This window comes from Xylaria bambusicola (genome assembly GCF_022495145.1).
Source record: "Xylaria bambusicola strain CBS 139988 unplaced genomic scaffold F5B22scaffold_31, whole genome shotgun sequence".
NCBI lineage: Eukaryota > Fungi > Ascomycota > Sordariomycetes > Xylariales > Xylariaceae > Xylaria > Xylaria bambusicola.
This window is the reverse complement of record NW_025953584.1, coordinates 38,880-53,853: the sequence shown is the minus strand read 5'-3', so window position 1 is coordinate 53,853 and position 14,974 is coordinate 38,880. Positions and strand designations below refer to the sequence as shown.

The 14,974-nt window shown below is 50.1% G+C and overlaps 4 protein-coding genes across 4 annotated transcripts; 1 reads left to right on the top strand and 3 right to left on the bottom strand.

Moving 5' to 3' along the window:
- Positions 1-1,391: 1,391 nt before the first annotated feature.
- F5B22DRAFT_281076 (uncharacterized protein) lies at positions 1,392-3,370 on the bottom strand. Its single transcript, XM_047970294.1, has 2 exons — positions 2,886-3,370; positions 1,392-2,820 (listed from the first exon to the last, which is right to left on the bottom strand). The coding sequence occupies exons 1-2, from the start codon at positions 3,045-3,047 to the stop codon at positions 1,582-1,584; spliced, it is 1,401 nt and encodes a 466-aa protein (XP_047829241.1). The 5' UTR covers positions 3,048-3,370; the 3' UTR covers positions 1,392-1,581.
- Positions 3,371-6,761: 3,391 nt separating this feature from the next.
- Positions 6,762-8,779, bottom strand: F5B22DRAFT_281021 (uncharacterized protein). Its single transcript, XM_047970293.1, has 3 exons — positions 8,307-8,779; positions 8,069-8,235; positions 6,762-7,990 (listed from the first exon to the last, which is right to left on the bottom strand). The coding sequence occupies exons 1-3, from the start codon at positions 8,342-8,344 to the stop codon at positions 6,870-6,872; spliced, it is 1,326 nt and encodes a 441-aa protein (XP_047829240.1). The 5' UTR covers positions 8,345-8,779; the 3' UTR covers positions 6,762-6,869.
- A 155-nt stretch (positions 8,780-8,934) lies between these two features.
- On the top strand, positions 8,935-10,364 carry F5B22DRAFT_612788 (ribosomal protein S8). The gene has a single exon (XM_047975366.1). It carries the CDS (start codon positions 9,309-9,311, stop codon positions 9,795-9,797), a length of 489 nt encoding a protein of 162 aa, XP_047829239.1. The 5' UTR covers positions 8,935-9,308; the 3' UTR covers positions 9,798-10,364.
- F5B22DRAFT_612786 (uncharacterized protein) lies at positions 10,361-14,104 on the bottom strand. The gene is made up of 2 exons (XM_047975365.1): positions 13,346-14,104; positions 10,361-12,991 (listed from the first exon to the last, which is right to left on the bottom strand). Exons 1-2 carry the CDS (start codon positions 13,434-13,436, stop codon positions 10,899-10,901), a joined length of 2,184 nt encoding a protein of 727 aa, XP_047829238.1. The 5' UTR covers positions 13,437-14,104; the 3' UTR covers positions 10,361-10,898.
- Between the last annotated feature and the right edge of the window lie 870 nt (positions 14,105-14,974).

Sequence of the window (14,974 nt, the reverse complement as noted above, 5' to 3'; positions counted from 1 at the left end):
TTGGTGGAGAATTGGATTTCCTGTTTACCATGGCGCGACATGATTCATGATTCATGTGTTTGGCAGTGATGACTTGATTCGGGGCAAATCAGTTGTATTCTGTAGAATCCACTTGTGTGGCTATCTCGGCTACGGAAAAGCTATCTAATCGGCCCAGGGTCACGTGGCACCGTATTATTCTGCTAAAGTGCCCGCCTATGAGTACCGCGAAGGGAGAAACCTAAAATATAAAGGAGAAGTAATTAGAGTACGGAGAATCTTAGAACCTATGTTACCTATATGTGCAAGCACATGTACGACGAACTCAGATTCCTCTCCCAAATGTTCACCAGGCAACACAGAAGGTCCGCACGCTTATATCTCGAACTAAAACGCCTTAGGAAAGAAAGCCGACCAGCTGTGGGTACGGCAAGTACAAACGGTGCTATTGGGTGCAAGGGACTTACTCAGCACAAACCTTGGCTACCAGATAGATAAAATGGGAACAAATACTGCGTCGATGAATAAGCAGGTAAGGACCTAGACAGATATCCCGTACGTCTTCCAGCTCTGAGGTGAAGCAAGCGAACAAGAAGAGCGAGTAAGCGAGCAACGTCTAGGTGGGTATGGGCTCGCAAACGGCCACATTAGATTCAAGTGTCCGAGAGAGTTCCTTCCACAAAGAAGTAGGTAAATGTAGAGATATACAAGGTAGGTAGGTATATCATATGGGAAACGCTCAAGACGAATACAAGGCCTACATTACGCATGAGATCTCTTCAAATCCCACGTTGTGCTGTTAAACTGACCGCCTGGCTTGCTCCATATCCCATCCTAGCCGGGTGTTAGTAGGTAGGTAGTTACTTTGTAGATATACATATTAAAGACGAAGTATGCCTCTTCCCCTATACTCCACACCAGTCTACGCCCCAATTCAACAGAATGTCCGAGTTCATCCTAACGATGACATTTCATCGCTAGCTATATATCCAAGTCGCTCGTCTCAACACACCTCTCTGCGCCTTATCTCGCTCCCTGTTTATCCAAGAGGCATCCCGAATCACCCGATTCGCTTTCATCATTCGTTCTTCATCCAAACACCATCGCCCGCTTCGTCTGTTGATATAACATTAAATCCCACACAGTCCTCCCCTGATTCGAAAATCGCAACCGCATTCGTTGAAAATAAGTCGTTCGCCAATGATATGAATAAAGCAATGTGAATGATATGTGTATAGCACGGTAAAATGTCCTGGGTTTTCCGAATAACTGGTCGCACCTCATGTACCAAACCAAGACAAAGCCAATATGAAGGCCCAGAAAAGATTGAGCTGGTCCCGCTTTATATGGCAAAAGATCAATATCATCATCCGGAACGCCTGTTGCTTCTTCCCTGTGTCTTCATCCAGATTGTTAGGATCTCATCACATGAGATTCTCATTTATACAGTAAATCTTGGTCTATGCAGACCAAGGAGAGACGGAAGCCCATGCCTATTTGAGTAGTACATAATTCTGCTTCTCTCCCCATGCTCGTTGCCTTTTCGGCCACTTGGCCCCTGACTGAGTTCCAGGTGAAGGTTCAGGTAGCCGTAAGTACAAACTACCGGGCAGGCTCGCCGGGGTGCGCAGTCGAAGGTTCAATCACAATCTGAGGAAGCTCTCTGATTCTCAGACTCGGAAGCTGCGGAACACCACCTACACCCCGCGATGACCGGTGCGAGGAACGTCTACTCCTGTCGTCATCGGTCGGACTCGGGTTCGTGAGATCGCCGCTTTCACTATCACTGTTTCTGTGACCGTGACCCGAATAGTCCGGCGGGGGCTCATGAAACATTGGCGTTGTAGCACCACAGCGCACATCGTCAAGGGTAACATCTTCATAATCAGGGGGTGGCATATCGCTGTCGCCCAAGTCGGCTTCCGTTACGATCTCGGGGCTTGAGCCGGCACGCGTATATCGTCCACCACCAAGCTGTGGCGTTGTGGCGCCAGAGCGAGGTGACACCTCGCCATTGTTGTCGAGGCTCACAACGGAGCTAACACTGTGTATGCGGTGATGAGAATGCGCTGAGGGCGAGCGCGTGTTCATCGCAATACTCCCTATGTCCGAGACTCGACGGCCTGACATGGCGGATGGGGAGCGCGTAGATACCGCTATGCTCGCAGCGTCCGACAATAGCCCAACGCGCTCGCTTTCTGTACTGTTCGCACGAATGCGAGACCCATCGTGTCGCGCAACACCGAGATCATGATAGCTGACGCTGGAGACGGCACGTTCTCGGCGAGTGCGGATTTGTCCCTGCGCGTCTCGTAGGTCATCTATGGTTGTATCCTCGTTTTCGGCACGTCGACGAGCACGCAACTCTTCCAATGCCACTAAATCACCACGGTCCCTAGCTTCCTGTTGGAGGCGTCGTCTCTCTTCACGTTCTGCATTCAGTTGTCTCCTCGCTAGTCTGATTTGGTACATGGTCTCCATTTCTTCGTCGCGTAATGCCTCATGCTGCTCGTCCGAGGGCATTTCAAGAATGATGTCGACACCATCTCGCTCGCCCTCACGCCCCAATACTTGCTCGTCTTCGTTTGCCGCGTGCCTGTATTTGGGTAAAGTCATGATAGAGCGGATGGAGGTGTTTCGATCGATATTCGAGGCAGTACTGTTTCGGTTTGTTTCCGATACATCATTACCAGAGCCTAGGCGGCGGCCATTGGATGTTGTACTACTATAAGGCTCCAGATGACCACCCTGTCGGAGTTGGCGTCGGTGCTTATCGGCTCGACGCTTCAGGAATACAAAGCCACCGGCGCTGATAATGATAACTGCTATTATAAAAACAATCTAAAGCGCAACAGATGGGCTGTCAGACACGAATACATTAGTGATGGATATCGGGCATGACGTACAACGATTATGATTGTTTGTGACTTTCCCTCGTCGTCATCATTACTGCGAGAGCTATGTGGTGATGGATCATGTCCTTCTCGCGACACCAGTATCGGCAGAGTCGCATGCTCATAACTCCCGCCGCCATTAATGGGTATGGGTATGCGAAACGGCACCGGCATTATGACGGAGCAGGTTGATATCAACTAAGCGAATGACTGGGGATATGATGTTTGTTTCTTATACCGTGCACAAATATGCCCAATGACAAGGTGTGGGTAGGTCGCCAAAGCTGAGCAAATGTTGGCAGAAGCTTAGAAAGAGTAGCCTAACATGCCAATTGGACCTTGGTCCAAGGCGTCGTAAGCGGCGCACCGTGTACACGGAAACGGCAGACAACGGTGGCACGATGGGAGAAAATACAGCGCGCTGTTTAGTGCATTCGTATGAGGTTGTCAACCAACTAGTTGAGATGTCAAGGACCGGACTTGTCGGAAAGTAGACGGGAAGATGGCTCCAGGCGGGACTACGTAAGTACGTGTATAACCGTGGTCTAGATTCGCTACCCAGCCTGGGCTGTATGTAAATGGTGGGGACCGTAGGCGTTGTTATCTTCTCCAATTCACGATTACGAGTAGCGAGAGGCGAGGGTATGATGGTGGAGCGGAAGAAATAGCAAAATGTAAATGGACAATGGACAATGGACGAGTACGGTAGAACGAGGAGCCTGTTGCAGTTCGGTAAGCGCCGTGGTTTTAACAACTGCTTCGTGCCTCTCAGCTCAGGAGACTGGCTGTAACACACGGCACGGCAAACCCGAGATCAATTGATGACTATCGGTAGGCTGGGTCACCGTCGCCGTCGCCGCGGTTGCAGTCGCCTTGATGCTCTGGTAAGAATGCAGCGCCGGTGTTGTGTCGAACAAATGGAGGGTAAAAAGAGCAAGAGCGAGCGCAGAATCTTCCCCCCAAACAAGACTGCGAAAGACCACGAAGGCTTCTCAAAATACGAGGGCAGGGCGAGGAGGGAAAAGAGTGGTAGTGAGATTTTGAGAGGTGGGAGCACTTGCTTGGCAGCCAAGAGTGCGTGCGCGGGTGCGGGAGGGATGTGTGTATATTTACGGCTACTGAGAGTACAGCAATACAGTACTACTTAAGTAGAGTAGGTACCGTACCTACATATGTACGCACGTCGACAGCGGACGCAAGGAGGGTGCTAACCATACCTAGAAAGTTGCATTAGATAGGAGGAAAAGATCGTAACAGTAGGTTAGGTAGGTAGGCAGACAGCCTCGACACCACTCTCTCTTGAAGATGATCCCTGAATACCTACTGTAGGTACTGTACGTAGGCTGGAGGGGACCTATCGGATCTGTGAAATGGCACTGGCCTGGTGTTGTGTTGGCTATAGTACAATATTTGGTAGGTGGTCTAAGTACTCATCCTACGGTCGGAATCAACGCCTAAAACCTTGTGTATATGCATTTACCTACCTACTACATTTCCGTACATTGTAGGCAAGGTATGGATGGATGCTACCCAGTTGAAATTGATCCCTGTCAGATCCTAGCTTCGATGGGGGGAGGGAGGCTGGACAGAGGTCTAAGAGTAGGTACCTACGTACCCGACGTATCCTGCAGTGTCATAGGCTGGCTGTTGTTGCCTTGCCCACTCTATCAGCCATCTATCCGCCATTTGTCCATCGTGTGTGCTTGGAAGTTTTGGAGTGAATACATTTAGATGTGCATTATAAAGACGGGGCACGTGGGTTTGCAACCTACGTTGTTGTCTCGTATTGTGTATCGTGTATTGTGAATTGTGTCTTGTTAAGCTCATGTGGGATGTATCTAGGTACCGGTCCGGTATCCTGATCTGCCCCGAAAAGTGAACCCCACAGCAGACACACACAGCCCTACGTGCCAGGCACCATGTGGAATCTCTGGGGGTACCAGAATTCGCTGTGTCTGGTAGGAAGAGCTGTACACTGTGCCTCTCTATTCATCTACATAGTACATATCCAACTAAGTACAGTACTAACAGACTAAGAACTCATACCGTCATTCAAATGAATATATTCAGACACAGATATCACCTTTGCATTTCGCCTATGTACAATGAATAAATGTTGCTGAGATGCGTTGTGACTCGCTAGGTCTACCCTTGCTGCTTTCACCATGTGTCGGATGAATGCCTCATAGAAACAAGAGGCAGGTACCAATAGTGTGTAATATACTAGGTAGGCCCTTGGTACTGTATGATATCACAGCTAGGACTCAAGAAGAAATCCTTCATGCTTTAGTTCTTATGGATCGTCCCTGCCAATGAGATTAACTAGTAAACACCAGTTCTTAGCCCAAGTCTTGGGCAGTTGGGGTTTCTTGAGTGAAAGCCGATATTCCGTTTCTGTCCGTTGTAAGCTGGTGGTGATCGACATACTCACTTGACTAAACTAAGTACCTACCTTACAGTCCCTGTAATAAGTAGTCAAGATAGTCATGAAATACCTACAATGGGGATGCTGTGGGAAAGACAATGGTAAGCCCCTACGTAAATCTCTGTCCAGATAATGGCCTCTCTGCGCACCATGATCCCGCAAACGTAAGTAAGTGAAGAAGCCGGGTTAGCGCGTGATACACGGCCAACTGCTTGCCGACGGTCAGCATGATCTTGTCAAGGCATGGGAAGCATAGACGAACGGCACAGCGGCCGTGGCTTGGATCAGGTCTCTGTTAGCTGGCACTGACTGCGCCATGCCATGCCATCCATATCAGCCACGAAGAGCTCATACCCAAGACCGATGACTGCCTTCTTGGCCTGGCCGGCCTTGCTTGGTTGTGCACAGCCATGGCACTGAACCCAACCCGCTGGGTTGGTTACCTCCGGAGAAGACCTACGACTCCTACCAGCCAGCAAAACACGTGGTGCGCATTACTGTGTGATCGACGAAACCCGAACCAAACTAAACCATATTGAACTGTCGTCAGAGGAGTCGTGCTGCGACACTTACCTAGAGCACGTGTGCTCCGTGACCGAGACTGAGTCGTGTCTCTAACTGTAAGTCCCTCGGTAGTTTCTACATAGTAAGGGAATCAAAATAGGCCGCGCGCCGTTTGTAATTGTCTAAGACTCTGTCTAAGACACGCATACACACGATAAGTATGTACGAAGTAGGCACACACTTGTGAGTGAGTAGGTAGGTATCTACAGCATGCGCTGCAACACAACCAGCGTCGACGGACCCCACAGGGACAAATCTGCAGACAACCGTCGGCGCTTACGTGCATCTCAATATTATACCGTACCTATGCAGCAACCTCATTCATCGTGCCCTCTTTTTTTTTTTTTTAACCTCTTTTACTTCGCTTATTCATTACGCAGTACATTCCGATATGGTGTTGTACAGCATCATGTATACTACACTGCAGGTAAACATGGCATCTATATAAATAACAGAGTCGAACGGCAGCGCAGAAAGAACATGCATGATATAGTAGCATTTATAGCAAAATCCTTTATTGTAACCCTTTTTTTTTTTTTCTTCTTTCGACAGTCCGAAATGTCTTACCAATGATTACTCATATATAACGTCAAGTTATGATTATATAGGTATTTATATAACTCCAGCTTCCGATCCTAGAGAATAGATTTGCTGCCGCGGGGACTTGAGATGTCGACTGTCAAATAGGTCGGCTTCACCTAGGTAGATGACCACCAAGTCAAGTGACGGTGCTGACAAAAATCTCAGCTGCCTAGGTAGTATGAGAGAGATAAAGATTTCTATCCGTTCCATAACTACCTACACAAGTACATTGGAGCCATTGGTTAGAATAGGTAATCTGAAATCTCGCTATGGATATGCGCTATATCGCCTAAGTTAAGACAATTGATTAAGCCGCCCCTTTCCACCAACATATCATCGCATTTCCCTAACCGAGATAAACATACACAAAATACCACACCGTAAATACTACCATCCCGTCATCTGCAAATACACCCTTCCTTTAACTATACGCCAAACTTCTTTTCAAACTTCTTCAACATCCCCGTGACGCCCCGCTCAAGCCGTTCCGCATTCTGCCCCAACTTACCATGTCCCTCGACCTTAGGTTTGTATTCACCGTATTTAGCTGCGTGTTCCTGCTCCGTTGGCCGGTACAGCTGCTGATGGATGCCATAGTCCGAACTCAGAGGCGCCGCCTGGGCTGCGCTATAGTTGAACTGCGAGAAGCCCCCCGGTGGCGGTGGCGGGAGACCCGGGCTCTGAACGGCTGGCGGAGGCGTGGGTTGGTGGTGCTGGGTCGGAGGCACACCAGGGGAGCCGGGGAAATTAGCCCCGTATGGACTCGTCAGGCCTGGCGATGTGAGGTTTGTGGCTGGCATCGTTACCGAGCGCTGAAGATGGCCGAATTGGGTCGGCGGAATCCCGGGACTGCCTAGAGCTGAGGGAGGCAGACCTGGGCTCGTGGGGCCGGGATATGCTTGAGGTGGCGGTCCTGGGAAGCTTGGAGCGCCCGGCGGTGCGGAAAACGTCGTCTGTCCGTAACCAGGCGTGAAGGGTACTGTTTGATCGCGGGCCAGCGTCGCAGCCAAGGGATTGTAGCCGTCATCTTCTGGTGGTGGCGGGGTCTTCTCTCGATGCTGATATTTCTCCGCCTCAGGGGGCGCGGCGGGATTATACGCCATCGGCGCAAAGCTTTGGGGAGACTCATTCCGGCCACTGGACCCCGTCGTCGGGGGCGGAGCAAAAGATGGGATGTTTTGCTGTTGCTGCTGCTGGACTCGCGGGTCTGATATGGCCGCTTTTTCCAGCTTCTGAACCAGAGGATTTACATCCTGCGAGTGGCTATGCGCGTGTGACGGAGGAGGAGCTGGCTCATCAGCCACTTCGATCTGAGAAGAGGGTAATACTCTTCGGACGCCATTGACGAATTGCAAGGCGTCGGTTTGCGTCCAGAAGTAGATGTCAAGCGAGTGTAGCTTGTAATGATATTTATTTTCGTTGCGCGGGTCATACGTAGGAAGATGCCACTGACTCTGATCTATCGGCGGCCCGGGAACGCCCTCGACGATTATGCTGACAAGGCATTGTTGCTTGTAAGAGTAGCGAACATGAGTTGTATCCAAAACTGTACGGCGCGCGTATTAACAGCACTATTACGGCACTACCAATTGACATTCTATGTTTACGGGTATGACGCGCTTACATCCATCAAAGGCATCTTGGTCATCGGTGCCAGGCTGATTTGCGATCTCAATGCGCGCCCGGCGGTGGCTTGCATTTTCGAACAAATAAACATACGACCCCTTGTCGAAGCGATGATGAGGTGGGTTGGCCGTAGGAGGACCATAGAAATAATGAATATCCCCAAAGCTATGGAGGTAGAACGTCCACTGGTAAGTAAATGGTACGTTAGGCCGTGGCGAGGCTCTGAAGACACTTACAGGGTCGCAACGTTCTCCTCACCAGGTCGAACAGCCATCTCTGCAACCTTTGAGCTGAGCAAAGAAGTTACACTGCAAGTAGTATCTTGGGGAAATACGGATAGGATGATGAAATAATAACTAATATTATATCACAACGGCGAGCTAGAGCTCAGGGAAGTCTAGGACAGGTATATGAGCGTTGACTGTGTAGAGAACCAGCTCAACACCAAGGGAAGAAAAAGATAGATGGATGGAAAAGTGAGAAAAGGAGTAAAAGATTACAACGAGCTATAGCTAGTATAACAGTATCATAGCTCCATGGCACCAGTCTACGTAATGCCGGGATCTATGGACACAGGCGACCATCTTGAACCCGGGATCGCTGCCATCGAGCCTGACTGTCGGCGCTTAACTGTCCAATATCCCACGCTGTGCGACTGCAATGGTGGGGTTGAGGTGGTTTAAGGGATCTTGGACTGGGCTTGGGCTACCTAGGTATTCCGAGCTTTGGCGGGGTTGGCCAATGATCCTCGGTACTCAGGTACTTGTCATATCCTGGTAGGTACCTACCTACCTAGGTGGAGGTAATACAGCGGCCTGTTAGCAGACCTCAATCCGCTAGCCGTACAGCGCGCCCGGGGGCTTGGGGCGGAACTATCGGCGCTGTAATTCTTCCCTTCCGACCAAATTTCCAATTCCCAGCTTTGAGGTTCGAGAAACCTAGGTACCTACGAAGAAGTCCATGATAGACATCTACACAACACATTGCAACCACGAATTATAGCGGAATACGCCGAACATATACCTAACAGCAAGGAAATTGGGGAAAAGTGACGGATTGAGTACGCTCTTCGAATTCCTCGGCAACCCGACGCAAATATAGAGTCAATCGCGCAGGCCCATAGACTCAAGAGAACATACATACATCAGCTCAGCATCCGGCCCATTGGGCACAAAATCTCTGAACACACCTCGACCTCGATCGTCTTACACGACGAGTCCACCATCAAACCCGCCAAGATGGGTATCACATCCATAGTACACTTGACCTCGCACCTCCAGAACGCGGCCCGCGCACGCCTGGGCCTCACCTCAGTACCGCACTGCAAATACAACCTAGGCCTGCTCCTCGCGCTACACCGCGCAGGCTACCTTTCCTTCGTGACGCGCGGAGACACGATGCCTCCCAACCCGGAGACGATCGCGACCTATGAGCCGCCGCCGCTCACGACCGCCAACGTGGCGAAGCAGCGTCTCTGGGTCGGTCTCAAGTACGTCAACAACGAGCCCGTGCTGGGCAATTTCACCGCCATCTCGACGCCGAAGCGGAACATCCACGCCAACCTGGCGGCCCTCAACCGTCTCTCGCGCGGGTTCAGCGCGAGCTATCAGCAAGGGCTGAATCTCGGCGAGAGCATGTTCGTGACCACGTCGGCGGGCACCTTGGAGATCAGGGAGGCCATCCAGAGGAAAGTGGGTGGAACCCTTTTGTGTCGCGTTGGGCTTTGAGCGGGGTTGGATTTCATCTGGTTGGGGCATATGAAAGAAGTCTGTGCTTAGCGAGAGATTCAAGAGACGAGGAGATTCGATGGGGAATATAGAAGTTGGGGCGTTTGGCTGTATATGTGAAGGATACAACGGACTTTCTTCCTCGTCCACACATTTCCAGGGATCTCGCGATAGGTCCATTACTGGAAGGGATGAGGGTGGCCAGACGTGGGACGAAAATCCAATATACGCAGCGAGCACGATGCAGACTCAGCCGTATTCGTCGCAACCCGCCTATGGCCTATGCGTATGAGAAACGAATGTATATAGACATGTATGGATATGTGTCTTTCTGGGCTCTCTTCTTCATTATCTGGAGATAGGGAGCAATGGGCTATAACATTGCTGTACGATACTACTACTATCAAAAACTTAGACACACTGCTTCACACGAATATTCTTATTCAAGTTGCAAAGGCAGCATTGAACATATGGGGCGCGTCGTTCGAATTTATTCTCAGTCGAGAATCTCGTCCACTCTTCTAGCGCAAATAAACAGTCACTTTCATAAACGCCGCCTGAGCAATGTAAAGAGGTTTGGTATTCATTCTCGCTAAGTTCTACATGCAATGCCTATGTCTCTTCTGTCCATGCTGCTCTTCCAATCCTTCTCAATAAAGTCTCGGTGCAGCTAACTGCTGCGAACTGAAGTAGTCCTGGGGCCTGCAGTTATCACTCAGCTCGGCCTCCTATTTATCTACTTTTACAGCTAACGCCTACTGCTACTTCCAAAACAAACAAACGAGCTACTCCTACAACGACCAGTGATAATGAAAAGAATAAGGGAGTCTAAGCAACGCCCGGGGAAAAAAAGAGAGGACAAGGAGGGCTTTCCACAAGACCCTATTTCAAAGTGTCCGAAAGGAGCAAATGCAAATTTGCTGCTTTGCAAGAAGTAAAAGGACGAGACAGTAGCGGGTATCAAAATAAATCTCTCGCCGAGGAAGAAAAACCCTTTTCTCACCAACTTGGTAACGGGGAAGGGGTACAACCAAATCGAAATAGTATTTTCCGACGGTAAACTTTCTTTCGAAACTGACAGGCAAACGGGGGTTCTCGTGCCTAAGGAGTTGCATCCACCAAGTCTTTGGCGGCTGTTTCTTCAACCCCGTTCATCTTCGTGTCCAGGGGGACGTTAGCAGTCGTTGGGTTCTCTGTCTTCACCTGCTCACTAGCTGTCTTTTCGACATCAACGGATGTTTCATCTACCTTCAAGGGCTCTTCTTTCGCCTCTTGAGCATCAGCCTTCGACTCTTCTTTCGCCTCTTCTGTTGAGATGGCAACAGATCCATTCGTTTCAGGAACATCTTCTGGTTGAGAGGCTTCAGCTGTTGCATTCGTGGACTCAGCTTGGTGAATGGGGTCTTGAGCTTCTCGAACCGTATCCTCAATGTCCTCAACTTTCAGTGGATCCTCGCTGATAACTCCAACAGGTTTGGTTACATCTACTTCAGCATCTGGCTCAGGCACAACTTCAACTTCAGCTCTTGGTTCAGATGTAATTTCCTCCTCGATATTTGATTCAAGCACAGCTTCCTCTTCAACAATTGGTTCAGGAACAGCGTCCTCCTCGACAATTGATTCAGGTACAGCTTCCTCTTCAACAACTGGTTCAGTTACAACTTTAGATTCTTCGGTGGAGGGAACATTGGTAGTAGAAGCAGTCTCTTCAGAAGTCTTTGCAGTCTCGATGATAGCCTCTGCGGTTTCTTCTTGTGCGACAACAGCACCAACCTCTTTGGCAGTAGGCTCGACCTCTGTCTTCTCGTCCTGAACGAGAGGGGCTTCGGCGGTCTCAGTCGACAGTTTCGCGCTCTCGATAGCTGCTTCCGCAGTCTCGGCCTTAGCAACAGCTGGCACAATGTCCTTTGCTGTGGGCTGCTCTTTGGCTGCTACTGACTTGACATCATCCTTCGCCGTCTTTGCCTTGGCTGATGACGCTTGGATCTTGGCTGCAACCTTCTTTGCATTTTTCTCAGTATCCTTGGGATCTGGCTTCTTGACCGGAGGATTCTGTTTTCGTGGTGGGGTCAGCGGTGCCTTGTCTGAGGTCTTTTTAGCGCTGCTTTGCGTAGGCCTCATCATACGGGCCAGGAAGCCTTCGTCTACTTGGCTTTCTCTCTTCGTAGCAGGCTGAGTTTTGGCTTCTGGCTTGGGTGGGGGACCGAGGCTTGGACGGGACGAACGGCCCACTGTTGAAGGTTTATGTTTAAGAGTCTTAGTCGTGGTGCCTGTGGTCGAGACACTATTTCGGCTGGGTGACCTGTGTGAGGTAGGATCTACGGACAAATGCTGAGCGTTACCAGAGGCTCTTGACAATGTTTGCCTAGCACCAGGTGCTGTGCTGCCATTGCCTTGCTTCTGGGCTGATGAAGCAGTATGCGTTGTGAGGGTGGACGGCAGTTTGACAGGCCGAGTAGGCGACTTGACTTTTGGTTTCACAAAGCCTGTGCTGGATGGGGCCAAGTTGATTGGAGCTGGCTTCGATGTCGCCGTTTTTGTGGCAGTGGTAGTAGCAGTGGCTTTCTTTGTAGCCGTTGAAGAATTTGCAGGCTTGATAGGTTCTTTTCCATTCGCAGCCTTGGTCGTCAAGGGTGACTTTGTAGCTTTGATGGTGGTTTTGGCTGTGGAGATAGGTGCCACTGTTTTGGCAGCTGGCTTGGTTGGACCGGCAGTTTTGGCTTTTGTAGTGGGCGAGGGAGTACCGTTCAGGGCATCACCAATCCCTTCATTGAGGACGGTGCCACCTAGTCGGGTTGCAGACGATTCTGTCGGGTTGCTAGCTAGCATTTTCGTTCTAGGCTCCTCCTCGTCTATGACCTTGTCTGGGTTTGCGTTGGGCTCTACAGGCGGACCTTTCAAATCTTTCTTGGGCGTAGATTTGACCGGAGTGTCCTGGCTTGGAGACTCGGGTATGGCCTCGTGGGACAGGTTTGTCTTGAAAGGGGGAGCGGTGCTCGTCATCTTGTCTGAAAATATGTCTGGTCTCTCGGAGGTTGTATCGGTGTCGTTACTGAACTTTCGACGGCTTGACACAGACACGGAGTCTTCGCTAGGTTCTCTTCTCAGGCCAATTCTGCCGTCTTTTTCAACCGCAACAAAAGACGTTCGGACTTTTGATAGAGGACGGGGAGATGCAGAAGGAGAATCAGATCCTAGTGGCGCAGAATTTGTGGTTAGCTATGTTGGGTCTAAGATAGCTTTTAAGTGGTGCCCTAGATGGAGGCCCTGTCGTGACGTATGTTTTGATACAACGAATGTTGATCCCTAACCCAAAGCTGAAGTGGAGAATGAAAACAAACAGCTCGGGGGGAGCGGAGAGATCAATGAAGAAATATAATGTTATAGCAGTTGAAAGAACTGGGCAAGGTTTTAAAGTAGATCAGGTAGGTAGGTGCAGCAGACTTGATCGGAGGGCGTGGTCAAGCTTGAGTTGAGCTGAGCAGGTAAGGGGCGGGTTGAAAGCTAAAGATGGGTTGGGTAAAGACAAAAAAAAGCAAGAGCCTCACCGAAACCACCGGGACCTGGAGATCTCCCTCTGTCGGGCAAGCCATCGCCCTTCTGCTCGAACATGGCGCGAAGGTTTCTGACGCCAGACATGGCCGCAACGTGTTCGAGTCGGGTTGAAAGAAAGGGTGGGTAGCTGGTACTGCCGTAAGTCCGTCCGTCTCACTGTTTGCTGCCCACGGACCGGAGCAGGAGCAGCTCGTAGACCAAGCTCTAAGCGATTGCCGCCCTGCAAAAGCTACGTCTCACAATTAGGCTGTCACTCCCAGCTGTTCGTTCCCTCTTTGTCTATGGTGTTTGGGGGGATTTGTTGTGTTGGAGAAACTCTAAAATGCGGTGGGTGGGCTTTTGACTCTTTGAGCCGTTCGACTTAAAATGAAGCTTGTTTCGCTAGTCCAGGGGTAACGAAAGATGCGGTAGCCCACGGTCAGCTACGCAGTACGGGTATGATTCTGGCGATGCTACGACGGCGAAGACAAGACATGGGTAGCTCAAACAGGACGATCAAAGGGAAGAGGAGGACGACGAAGAGGAGCAGTGCAGTGCAGCAGGACCGGATCACAAATTATTACAACGAACGGGAGGGAAAGTCAGGAACATATGAAGACAGCTGGTCAGATTCATGCGATGCTGTCGGATCTGGTGGGATGTTTAGACTCTAGTGCACCTTGGTTAGCGTAGGCCAGCAGGGGAATCGCAGACAGGCTCGACAGGGCCGCCGAGGACGAGAGGGTCCCGCCTTAATAAGTACCTGAAATTACCTGTACGCAGAATCAAATGGCTGGCTTCTGGCTACCCGGTTCTGGCGCTTCAGGGGCTTGCAGCGAGCGTGCCCCGTATTCGTTCGTCCTACGTGTCTGGTGTCTGGCGTCTGATGTCTGATACCTCCCTCCTAGATGCTACCTCAGTAGATACTTGCCTAGAGCATTATCTATCCATCTATCCTCTTGAGATGTTTCCGAGGTTATTCTTATATATATGTGTGTTTGCGAATCAGAGATTGTGCAGCGGATCCCTTGGTCTAGCTGTCATATCACTTTTAGGTATTGATTGGGTACTAGTATCCAGTACTACCTACCAACCTCAGATGCATCATTTTACATTCCACCCAAGGAGAGCTACAATGGCTACAAAATCATTCGAATCGGTGGTGAAATCACGTAGTAGTAGGTATTCCATTACGAATGCTATTGGGAAAATGCGGCTGCTGCTGCATCGCATCTACACTCGGTCACGCACAAGTGAGTGCGCAAAGCCTATCATTCACATTCACACACACACTTTTGGCGAGGAAGATCCCGAGCGATACTTTCTAGGAAGCTATCGCCCTCTCCGAATGCGAGATGAATGTCATAACGGAAAACACCAAGTTACCACAAAGCTTGGCTACGGCCCATCTTTGACGGTTTGGCTTAGTCGAGAATTCTCAGCTCGATAGGTTATTGATGCTCGATTTCTCTTCTGTGCCGACATCGTAGAACCGATCAGCATGTGGCCAAGTATTGCTAACGGTTTTGTGAACGTCAAGTCGCAAAATATTCTGATTGAGATGGCAGATATAAATGAGAAGTTCAGAGGCGCACCATCCGAGTCAGAGTCGAATGCTGCAGACGAAGAGGAGCTGAGGATAG

What these genes read in the sequence shown, in the direction of transcription:
- F5B22DRAFT_281021 (XM_047970293.1), bottom strand. Translation starts at nt 8,344, where the DNA reads ATGGCTGTTCGACCTGGTGAGGAGAACGTTGCGACCCT. An exon ending in GAGGAGAACGTTGCGACCCT is followed by an intron (nt 8,236 to 8,306) that starts GTAAGTGTCTTC and finishes CTACCTCCATAG; the next exon opens with CTTTGGGGATATTCATTATT. An exon ending in CCAAGATGCCTTTGATGGAT is followed by an intron (nt 7,991 to 8,068) that starts GTAAGCGCGTCA and finishes CGCGCCGTACAG; the next exon opens with TTTTGGATACAACTCATGTT.
- F5B22DRAFT_612788 (XM_047975366.1), top strand. Translation starts at nt 9,309, where the DNA reads ATGGGTATCACATCCATAGTACACTTGACCTCGCACCTCCAGAACGCG.
- F5B22DRAFT_612786 (XM_047975365.1), bottom strand. Translation starts at nt 13,436, where the DNA reads ATGTCTGGCGTCAGAAACCTTCGCGCCATGTTCGAGCAGAAGGGCGAT. An exon ending in TCCAGGTCCCGGTGGTTTCG is followed by an intron (nt 12,992 to 13,345) that starts GTGAGGCTCTTG and finishes CTGCGCCACTAG; the next exon opens with GATCTGATTCTCCTTCTGCA.
- F5B22DRAFT_281076 (XM_047970294.1), bottom strand. Translation starts at nt 3,047, where the DNA reads ATGCCGGTGCCGTTTCGCATACCCATACCCATTAATGGCGGCGGGAGT. An exon ending in CACAAACAATCATAATCGTT is followed by an intron (nt 2,821 to 2,885) that starts GTACGTCATGCC and finishes GTTGCGCTTTAG; the next exon opens with ATTGTTTTTATAATAGCAGT.